We start from the raw sequence: 12698 nt of genomic DNA on the forward strand, positions 1-12698 counted from the left end.
GTAACATAAACAAAGAGGATGTAGAATCTTTTGAAAAAGAAAATAGCATTTACAAAGATATATTTAGAAAATTAAATTAGTTGTACCAAGTAAAATTACTTGGGCAGGCAATAACATTTTTTTTATAGCTACTCATTCTTTTCTCCCAAAAGTTCAGCCCTGACAGGGCTCCATTTACCAAAGCTGCCTCATTTACAGTTGTAAATTTCATTTAAAAGTAATTACTACCATATAGAAAGTGGGGTTAGAATTGCTTTGCCAGAAATTAAACTTTATGCCTAATTATACACACTTGATGCTTAAAATGACATATATCTGAGGTACTCTTTTAGGCTTCCTGTGAAGTTATCTATTTCACCATAAAGAGAGAAAAATCTTGGAGATTAAGAAAATAAAACAAAACAAACCTACAAAAAAAATACAAGAGAGCAAACAAGAGAAATACTGACAGTTGTAATTGTGGTACTGGTGGAATAGGTTTTCACATTAACATACAGAAAATTGTATAACTGCATAAAAACACTCAAGCAAAAACTACACAAAGTCCTTGAAGAGTGAAAAAAAAAAGATAGAATGTAAAAAGCAGCCATGTTGTAATTATAGATCAATATCCCACACAAATATAATTGGAAAATAATCAAAATTTTACCAACTAAACACAGAGCATGTAAAAATAATTTACCATGTCCAATTGAGATATAGGCAGGCAGGAACGCTAGGTTGGTTTAGGTTTGAAAATCTGTAATTTGTGGATTAACTGAAGACATTCTAAAATCCTAAAATTAACTTGAGACATAAAATCATCTCAGTAGGTTAAGTAAAAAATTTGACAAAATTCATCATCCAATTCTCATCAAAAAATTATCAACAGACTCTAAATGGAGATTCCCTTTATTTGACAAAGGGTGTCTATATAAAACCCATAGCTAACTAGACTTAATGATGAAATACTGAATATTTTTCTTTTAGCATCAAGAAAATGGGAAGGATGTCCTCTTTGTTATCAAACACTGTATTGGAGGGCCTAGCCAGGGCAGTAAGATAACCAAATAAAATCCTAGGTATAATATTAGAAAAGAATTTACAAAACTAACTTTACAGATCATAAAATTGCTTAGAAAGAAAATACTAAGGAATCTAGGGGGGAATTAGAACAAATAAATGCATTTAACAATGACTTAGTTTACAAAGTAACATAAACAGCATTTTTAAGTCTATAATATAACAGCAAATGATTAGAAAAAAGTTAAAAACAATTATACTCATATCATGATAAAAATATTAAAATACTTTAAAATTGAAATTATTCTAAATGTGCAATTCCCTTCCTCTAAAAACCGTATAGAATATTGCTGAGTGATTATCAAAACCCTAAAAATTAGAGTTCATGTTCATATATTAGAAACTGAACATAAGTGGTTATCCTTCCAAAATTGAATGATAAATTCAAAACAGTCCTAACTAAACACAAGCAGAAAGTTTTAGATAAATTTTCAAGTGATTCTAAGATTTATATGGAAAAGCAAAGGATATAGAATAGCCAAAACAATATGGATTAAAAAAAAGCTGAAAAACTCATACTATATGACCTCATGTTTCATTGTATTTCTATAAAAATCAAAAATGTAGAAACAGACAAACACTTATATGTTTAAATGATTTTTGACAAGATGCAAAGCAAATCATGGATGAAGAGTTTTCGGGAGTCCCCATTGTGGCACAGAGGAAATGAATCCATCCAACAAGCCACAGACTCAACATATTTGCAACATACATACACCACTAATTACTTCTAGCCAGAATATATAAAATTTCTCTACAAATTAATAGAGATGATGACAAAGTGAGTAACCCATTCTGATTCTCAAGGTCTACAGTATGCTATGCAAATTACACTAACACTGCATCAGTATTATTTAGTTAACTTCCCTGAATAAACCAGAGATGCAACATAACATTGGTTTAAGATCAGTATCACTAGAATAAAATAATTCAAGTTTTGATTCTATTTTCACCTTTTCCTCAAAAAGTAAAATCGAAATGAGATTAACTGTTTCATGGACTTGTTCTCTGACAAAAAGCAAGGCACATAATAAATAGTAGTTAATAAATATTCTTTTTATTGAATGATAATGAGAGGGCATTCAAATTGCAGAACAACATATACGTTGTATAACTTTAGCTGAATTATATGTTTTATTGAACATACAAGTTCTATCACTTGTATTTAGGTTATACTTTCATTCATTCATCAACACAAGAGATCAAAAAACCTTCATGATTATCCTGAGATCTCATAATTATCAATAATTTTTTATTCATTAATAATCTATATCAGATACTTAATGGCATACAAATTGTCTTGAGAAAATTTATAGTGGGATGAGAAGCATTTGGATGCATTATTTATTTATTTATTTAGGCCACGCCTATGGCATAGAAGTTCTCTGGCCTAGGATCAAACCTGCCGCTGCAGAAACAATATGGGATCCTAAACCTGCTCTGCCACAGAGGGAATTCCTGAATGCATTATTTAGCCACTTAAGGGACTATCATAATGGAAAGGTGCAAACAACAACAACAACAACAAACAAACTCAGAAAACATAAAGCAAGCTTCAGACCTTCATCAGGTAGGAGTAGGGTAGCAAAGGAAATCCTTTGTGTTAGTAACTGGATACAGAACCTTTGCTTTTTAGTGTTATGTTACAGTGGATTATGCTGTGTTTAGAACTACAAGTTGCCATCAATGCTGATAATGATCACAATGATCAGAGAATCAAGAAGAAAAATCCCACAAAATAAACTTTGACAATGTAAATAATAATTCAAAATATATAAACACTTTTCTGGTCAACACCTAAAAGAATTATGTGCATCGTTAAGTGTGTAACTTGTGTAATATTTGCCATAATTTTAACTACGAATCATTATGAATGCTAAGCTTTAGAATACCTGTAGTGTTCTTACTGGCTGGTTTAACATGATTAGCCATCCACAACACTTAACAAATTACACTGATGAGAATGGGACTAGTTCAATTCTCTACATGGCAGGGGGTTAGAGCCGGGGTGGAATTGACTGAGATTAGTTTTCCAACCTCTATCAGAATTGAGTTTCAAAATAGGATTAAAGTTCAATTATTAAAAATGAAAAATGTTATATCTGATTTAGCTCTTGCTAACTTCTCTTTCCATGGACAAAATGATATTCTCCATAAATTCTACCCACTGGTACGGATTTTGAAAATGGGGAAATTTACCTTGAAAAATATTGTCTACCTTCTGTTTTAAACTGCTAATGAAATATCTTACAGCATTCTTCAATAATCAAATCAGACCTCTTGTTATCTATCAGAATGGTACCTGGGGTTATCACTTCCTGAAAAATGATTATTTCTCCAAAGTTATGCCAGAGTTTCCAAGAATCATTCATCTTGAGTATAGAGATCACAGCATGCCTTGTAAATAAACCTTGTTGAATCTTGAAACTAAAATTATTTTTTTTGCTGTAGTCCTAAACTAAGAGTGAGAGCTTATTTTCTGATGATCACTTGTTCCTATATCAAAATCACATCTGAAAAATTTTGAAAATAAGTCAGTAGCTGACCATATATAGAATGAGAATTTTAAGAGTTCCTTCAATTGCTCCAAAAAATATATTAATTTTTGCAATAAACCTTATGAAGTTACAAAATTAGTGAAAATCACTTTATAACAGACACATAAATCATTTAACATTTTCAAGTTTGGAATTAAACTGAAGAACACATTTTCATATATAGATTTTTAGATTAGAACTTTATTTCTTAATTTCACTTTTATAATGTCTGAGACTGCAGTTTTACCTCATGGTTAATTAGTCTTTTTCATGCTCTTCTATAATATTTGAGGTGTCTTAAAAATTAGGAATATGTTTTTTTCTGAAGTCTTACTAGTTTTAAAATAGGATTGATATATTCCACACATTCTTTGCAGTCTTGATTTAAATTTTCATTAGATGTAGTCTAGTAAATTGTTTCTAGTATGATAGCCATACCCACCCAAAAGACTTTTGAGTTCCAAAATTATCAGTTTGGAGTGAAGCTCAAGAGCACCAGGAATTTCCTATAAGGTTAATTTATGTAATAATAACATTATTCCAAAGACATTGGAAATATAAAGTTTCTGACAATAATATGACTCTTTGGAACACCACAATTTAAACTTATTTGTGAATTCTGTTTCATACATCAGATCTTGTGTATTAATATATATGGATCATTACAGTGGGCAAAAAGATTATACATATGTTAGTTCCTAAAGGTTTTTGAAGAAACTGAATAGAAAATATGTATAAATGAATAGGTATATGGAGAGACACATTCATAGGCAGAGAGTTGATAGATAGATACATATATACATGCATGAACACGCATACACTTTATAAGTTTTAAAAATGTGATTCTCCTTATATGTTTTTGGCTAAGGCTTTAAGTCACAGAAAAATACAATACATATCAAACATATTCTAATCTGTTATAGTTGCTAGGTCTTCCAATAGTGTCCTCATCCTATTTTGTCCACAATAACAGCAGTTTATGCTCAGAGTGTCAGGCACAACATTGCTGAAATATAAGTGCTCCCAGATAATCAAATTACCATTTGTCCTATATTTTCTAACCAAGATCTATTATTTTCAATTATATAAAAGTAAACAAATGTATTTGATAGATCTCTACTTTGCACCTTAAATTCTGCCATGGTCTTTTCTAGGATATATAAGCAGTATTTTATTTTATTTTTTTAGTTTTTAATTTTAGGGGGGCTATGCCCTGAGGCATGTGGAAGTTCCTGGATCAGGGATCAAACCAGTACCACAGCAGTGACAACACTGGATCCTTAACCTGCTGAGCCACCTGGGAATTGCAGCAGTATTTTATTTTTAACATGAAGATAGACTTGTAAGTTAATCACTGATTACTTACCTCACTTTTCCCAATCCTTTTCAAACTCAATGTGTATTACATCATTTAAGGACAGCTTGTGGATGTTGAAAACCAAGCTGCCATAAATAGCTGCCTCCTTCTTACCTGAGCAGGAGTGGAAGAATCTGATGTTGCCCTGGGAGCCCAAAGCTGCTGACGGCAAGGAGGCTGGGTCAATGGGACCACAGGAAATTTTGAGCTGTGTCTAGGTTTTATATGAGAGCCAAGTGGAGGCAAAACATCCGTCATGGAGTGCAGAGAGGATTGTCCATAGGTCCTTGCTATGGAACTGGTCATTTTTTATAGGGTATAAATCATGGGTTGGTAAACTATTAACTGTGAGTCAAGTTACACCTATTTTTGTAAAGAAAGTTTTCTGAACGTAAAGAACTATACTCATTTACATACTATGGATGTTTTCCCACTACAATAGCAGAGGTGAGTTATTGTGATAGAGACCATATGGTTCAGAAAGTGAAATATTTACTATCTGATCTTTTACAGAAAAAAAGCTTGCCAGCTCCTGGTATAAATATACAACTATTTGCATATTTTAATGTGTACCTATATTTATTTCATATTTTATAATAAATACTTAAACCCCAACAATATCAGAAAATTTAAATTTTTAATAAAAACATATCTTTCAAATGTATGTTTCCTTAGAACTTTGGTAATAAATATGGAATTTGCTGCTAAACTATCACACTTTTTTTTTCTTAAATGGCTGCACCTGAGGCATATGGAAGTTCCCAGGCCAGGGTCAAATCAGAGCTAAAGCTGAAGGCCTACACCACAGCCACAGCAATACCAGACCTGAGTTGCATCTGTGAGCTAAACTGAAGATTTTGGCAACACTGAATCCTTAACCCATAGAACAAGGCCAGGGATTGAAGCTACATCCTCACAGAGATAATGTCGGGTCCTTAACTCACTGAGCCACAGTGGGAACTCCTAAACTATGTCACTTTTTATGATCTATCAAGTGACTACAGTTACATCGCTGACTACCTAAAACAAGACACCTGTTGGTTCAAGAACCAGCAGCATATATATCAAATGTTAACATTTTAGAAGATCCTCTGCCACTGAGGAGTTAGGTTCATATGCAGACATTCTTACCTATCACTCTGCGAAGTATGCACTTTTATTTAGATCAAATGTCTATCTTAAAATTATTCTCTCCATTTTTTTATTGATAGTTTCTCTGTACATACAAAAAGTGAAATGATCATTGTAAATGTGTTGGCTTAATCAGCAGAATAAATTCACACACAGTTAAAAACTGTCAGACCAACATTAGTAAAATCAGAGGCTTCAAATAGATTAGTTAAGTTCAATAATAGTTGGACATTTCCACACAAATCATTGAATTAAAATAGAGCTGTACAAGTTTATTCTGTTAAAGCAAGACTTCTGAAGATATTAGGAATGTTACTGAAAACTCATTTAAAAAAAAACTCAGTAAAAATGTTCAAAGCTAAAGTTACTTGTTCTTATGCTAAAGTTATATAAATTTAAATTTATCCTAATATACACATTTTTTGATTAAGTTGAGAAAAGTATGAAAAAGAAATGGACTTGGAATTTTTTGTGGTTCATATTTTACTCATTTTAATAAAAACTAGTTTGTGCTGTTCACACAAGTGGACTAGAATCTATAATTGCAAAATTTACAAATAATTAAAAATTGTCACAGGACATCAGACTAAAACTTTTATGATAAAGCTGATATTGAGGGAAAAAAAGTAACATAGAAAAATGTACTTTCTCTTGCTGCTGTCCATTAACATTTGAAGAAATATTTAAACTTGTGAAGAATTACTGAAAATACATCCAAGTATCTCATGGAGATTTTGGTATTTTAGTGAAAGAATATTGTAAATTCGTTTGTATCGCATTTAAAATCAGTTGTAATCATTTAATCAAAAAGTAATAAATTAAGCACAAAAAGGTCACTTTAGAAAGTTTCAGGGAATTATACTTATGTTTAAAAAGACAAAATTTATTTCTACATCATACAATGAAGATATTTAAGTTTGACAAATTCAAAATGGCTAGAGATTACAAATGCTATAATTGGGCTTTGGAAGAGTTGGACTTGTGGGAAGAAATATTTGAAGGCTGTCCTGTATTTTACAGATAATTTCATGTGCTAGAACATAGTGGATATCAATTGAGAAGGCCTGCAACTTTGTAGTACCTAAGTTTCATAAAATTTTCAAAGGAATCATATGTGGAGAAAATTTATTTCATGAAGAGTCTCTGAAAATGTTTGTCAAAAAGAATTCTGAATAGAATAAAAATATAGCTTCTATGGAAATATTTCATCCATAAATCTTAAATAAAAAAATCAAATTGACAGTACTTAACATTTACCAGATTTGCATTTGAGATTAATAGGAATCTTAACGTGTACAGTGAAAATATCCCCGATTAAGATGCCATAATTAGAAGTCAATTGAAGGCATTAACGACTTCAGATTTTAATCATAAATCCAACTTTGAAGAGGGCACAAATAGCTTTATAAAAAATTATATATGACTATATTGAAAAAAATATTCTTCAGAAAAAATACTAGCAACATAATTTTAGAGATATGTCTAAACATAGCTTTACTTAAATTATTAGTTTGTAATGTTTCAGATAATATAGAGTATGCTTTAAAATGTCTTTTTCGGGGCGGGGGGGCTCTCCTGCAGAATGTAGAAGTTCCAGGGCAAGGGATTTAACCCATGCCACAGCAGCCACCTGAGCCACTGAAGTCACAATGGCAGATCCTTAATTCACTGAGCCTCAAGAAAATGCCTAATATGTCCTTTTGATTTGCAGAAATGAAGTTACAATTAATTTCTTTGGATAGAGTTTTATTTAAACAATTTTTTTTTGCATAGAGCTATTTTATATGTCTGCCATTTACTGAAACCAATTTGCCAGAGAAAAAAAAATATTTTAAATATTAAAAAATGATAACACTTTTAGCTGCCTCTCTTGTTCTCAAATGCTGGGTTTTGGAAGATAAATTTTATGGTCTTCATACATTTGCAGGATATGGTAAGATATCCTAAAACATCTCACAACTCATAATCTTTCTCAAAGCAATAAATGGCCTGCGGGGAAAAACGACCTGAAAACATTTATCTGAAGACAGCACGAGTTCTTACTGCCTGCATTGCCACCAAGCCCTTCCACTACTGGTAGTGGTTGATGCACTCTACCAAACTTTCATCTCGCTTTCAGCTACATTAGGTGGAAGGATCTGCCAGAGAAACACACAGGGTTCCTGTTCTCTGCAGTTTGGGAGTTACGAATCTTTTGCTTCACTCCCGCAAAAAGAATTTTTAGGTGTCTAGTTGTGGCTGGAGACACCATTATCTAAAGACATTTTAAATAAGGATAAATACAATGATGGTGAGCTATAATTTCTGGAAAATAGGGAAGGAAGAGTTCAAGATGAGATAGGAATGGTTTAAACACAATTTCATTGTTAAATGTTTGATCAGTAGTTAAGAAACTATTAAACAATGATTTTATTTCACATTTTTAAATTCATTTGAGAAGGAATAAAACATTTTTATTCTTCATGAAAGGGGATGTGTCCATAATGACATGTTACCTAAGGAAATAAGTTAGATATAATTATGCAGATTATGTGCAAAATGTGAATTATTTCTAAATACATTTTAGAACCTAAGAGTAAAATATATTTTATTATAGCAAAAAAAAACCTGTTCAACTGATATTCAAATTCTTCATATATTATGAAATATTTAGCAGCATAAACATTTAATTGTTAACCAAATTGACCTTGTAAATTTATCTCTAAAAATAGTCAAAGTATAGAACCATTACAATACTATTTTTCAGTAACAAATGAAATATTTCAAGTTTAATTTGAAATAAGTATAACAAAATTAAAATTACCAGTGTGTATGTATATATACATATATATGCATTTTTACCTGAAAATGGTTCCTCGCATTCACAAATGAAACTATTTGAAGTAACATTGCTGCAGTTCCCATGAAAATGGATATGTGGTTGACATCTGCCAATTATTTCTGAACAATTTATGCCTATAAAAGTGAAAGAAAAATAATGTCTCAACTAGATTAAAATATTTACATCATACTTATATAGTTAATTATGGTCATCAATTTCCCCAAATTTTTTAATAATTAATAACATCAAAATTTTGAATACTGTAATTCTACTTAAGAACCAGTGTTTCAGGATGGTGTATTTAAGTGGAAACAAAAAAATAATTTCAATAAACATGACATCAGTTTTTCCATCTTCTGACCCTATAGTTTAAAGTTCAAATACTTTTCTGATTGTTGATATTTGAGCTTTACTTAATTTTACAATAATTTTGACCTGTTAATCGTGTTTTGAGAGTAGGTAATATTAATACATGTAAGTACCAATTCTTCAACATACACTGGTAGCATTCCCCTGATAAATTAGAAAGTGACATATTCAAATGTGTATTGTAAATATACTAATTTCAAGAGTTGTATATTGTGTCTTATACTGTCCTATATTGTGTCTTAGCTTTACTACCCAGCCAAGGTAATGATTCATAGAAGGAAAATGTGAAAATATGGTACCATCTGAAGAGGAATCAGGGCATAAAATTTCAGTCAAGTAAGAAAAATAAGCCCTAGAGATCTGCTGTACAACACTGTACCTCTTGTCAACAATAATATATTTGACACTTGAAATCTAATCTAAATTTATTTGGAGAAAAGAGAAAAGTTTGCTTAAATTCTTTGATGCTATGAACAAACTTCTCAATTCTACATTTCTTTTTTTTTTTTTTATTTTCCCACTGTACAGCAAGGGGGTCACGTTATCCTTACATGTATACATTACAATTACATTTTTTTCCCCACCCTTTCTTCTGTTGCAACATGAGTATCTAGTCAATTCTACATTTCTATATTATCTTTCAAATTTTATCTGTACAAGTTATTGTGGTTCTACTATATAAAAATTCATAACCTCCCAGGACATATTTTTATATGTAGTTAATCATCTCATATGATATCCTTCACATAAAGGAATGTGTCTACAAAATTCCAGGGCATGGCAAGTGGACAAAGGTCACCACAAAACAGTTGCACACAATTTGGCAGTAGCCCAGCCCCCATTCTAATTGAATTCTTATTTTAATTGATGAGCAGTCCTTACCATTATGGCTAGTGCCTTTCATATTCCTTATAGAATGACATCCCTACCTCACTAATGAAGAACACTTCTTAAAATGCTGTTTAAGAAGCTGGATCTCAGATTAACTGTTATTTCCATAGAAAAATCAAATCAAATAAAACAAATAAAATCTAATCTAATCTAATCTAGATATTTTAGGATAAACATATTTTTAAGACATTATTGTGGAGTTCCTATTGTGGCGCAGTTGTTAACGAATCCGACTAGGAACCATGAGGTTGTAGGTTCGATCCCTGGCCTCGCTCAGTGGGTCAAGGATCCAGCGTTGCCACGAGGTGTAGGTCGCAGACGTGGCTTGTATCCCGCGTTGCTGCGGCTCTGGGCTCTGGTGTGGGCTGGCGGGTACAGCTCCGATTCGACCCCTAGCCTGGGAACCTACATATGCCATGAGAGCGGCCCAAGAAAAGGCAAAAAGACAGAAAGACAAAAAGAAAGAAAGAAAGAAAGAAAGAAATTCTTGTTAAATAAGCAACATTTCATTTTAGAGAATACCTGAATCCAAAATTAGTCTATTCTAAAAATTTTACCAAATTTTTAAAAATGTATCTTGTTTTTTGGTGAGGAACAGTTGTGGATTAAATATATTTTACTATTTTAATAGAACTGTGTTATTTAAAAATAAACTTACCTGTAAATGGTGGATAACAGATACATTCATATCCTTGCTTATTCCACGTCTCTCCTTTATTAATGCAACTGCCATTATGTTTACATGGTTTATAAGAACATGGATCAAGTTCCTGGCAGTATTTTCCAGAGTATGGACCCTGACAATGGCAGCTGTATGTCTTACTCCAAACTTCAGTAAGACATTTACCATGCCCAGAGCAAAGTTCTGAACTCTGATATTCCTGGCAGAACTGCTCTTTCACGGTCACATTTAGTCGAAGTCCCAGTTGACAAAGGGACTTGCCATTTGCCATTACTGTGATAAAATAATGTGTTCCAACACTCAGCCAGTGAGAATTAATAATGTGCATCCCCTTCAGTTTGCAACCAAAAAGTAACTGATCTTCAGCTGTGGTATTTTGCAGACAGTCAATGAATGATGCTTCAGAAACGTTCATCAAATTTATTTCTGGATATTCAAGAGATGGTTCAGAAGAAATTACAAGGATGTCTCCTAATTGAATTTGCAAAGGGCAAATCTGGGGGACAACGTGATTTTCTGAAGTATTCATTTTAGCATTTACATCACCAAACCGGCAATCTCCATAGACACCTAGGCAGATGTTTTCTGTTAGTGTCCAATTCACCACATATGATGAGGGCTGTGTACGCCATTCTTCCACTAAGTGCCGTTTACATGTTGTTTTTCCATTTATAAGCATGCTGTGAAGAACCACCAGGGTCACAAGAGTATTTAATTTGTTAGTCATTTGGGGAAATTTCATTTTACAATCTATCATGAAAGTGTCATAAAGAATTGCTACAAAATGGTCTTTCAATATTGCCAGAAATTTCTAAGCTGAGATGTTGTTCAGGGATTCCTGGGAACTGGCTTTTTATTCCTGTTTTTTTGTCTATTCCCAAAGTGCAAGTAGATTTAATGACTGGACTTTGATCAATAAATAGTAGAGTTCAATTGTTTAAAATATCCCTTTAAACAGAAAAAAAAATTATTAGTGAAATTTTTCCTAATTTAATTATACAGAAAATTCTTACCTGCTTTCTGCAAGGACTGTGTCACCAGCTAGGCACCTTCATTGTAGATCAAGGCCAGGAAAAAAAGTGGTCAATATATATTTTATTTCATCCTGCTGTATATGATTACCTGATTTTGAAGTTTTGGTATCATGACCTAATAAATAAGCAACTTACTACAGTTTTTTATACCAAGTATCAGCATAATTGAAACATAGCAATATTCAAGATCCTTCTTGGATTTTTTTTTTTCAGATACAATTATCCTTGGTTTTATAAAAATTTTTTTCAAATATCTAAGAATAAAATGTTTCAAAGATAATGTTTACGTAAAGTTTTCATACAAACAGAGCTTAAGTTGCCTGTTGGTGACAAATCATATTCTTGTAATCCAGGAGGTGGGAGATCCCACATGTGTATGCTCATATATGAGTATACATAAAATACTAATGGTAAATTCTGTTAGACAAATAACTAAATGCAGAATGAGTCTTCACCCAACTTCTTCAGGAATGGTGGGAAGGTAGCAGTCAAAGAGGAAACAGGAAGTATAAAATGGTATAATGAAATGATGATACCTAGAAACAATGTGTCAGTAGCTTTCTCCTTCACCACTCAATACTCATGTGGAAGGAGGAGTCAGCAGGTCAATTCTGTTGGAAGGCGCCATGACCCCCTCAGGGAAAGAAAACAAACAGGGATTTTGAGATTTAATATAGTAATCCAATTTAAAAAATAGTAAATAACAGTCATTAAGGATTTTCTCTGTGCAAACCACTTACTACTTAAGAAATACACTGTGATCCTCATAACAGAATTCAAATTGTGAGAAGGGTAAATGGTATAATATAAAAAC

At 32.1% G+C, this 12698-nt stretch overlaps 1 protein-coding gene across 1 annotated transcript in view; it reads right to left on the minus strand.

Moving 5' to 3' along the window:
• The window catches only part of EYS (eyes shut homolog), a 1324234-nt gene extending 1312657 nt beyond the window's left edge, over window positions 1–11577 (minus strand). Inside the window, 2 exon segments of the mRNA XM_047769134.1 lie at window positions 8929–9042; window positions 10827–11577. Of these exon segments, the coding sequence (XP_047625090.1) occupies window positions 8929–9042; window positions 10827–11577 (865 nt within the window).
• Between the last annotated feature and the right edge of the window lie 1121 nt (window positions 11578–12698).

Source organism: Phacochoerus africanus, chromosome 2, assembly GCF_016906955.1.
Source record: "Phacochoerus africanus isolate WHEZ1 chromosome 2, ROS_Pafr_v1, whole genome shotgun sequence".
In the NCBI taxonomy this organism is placed as follows: Eukaryota; Metazoa; Chordata; class Mammalia; order Artiodactyla; family Suidae; genus Phacochoerus; species Phacochoerus africanus.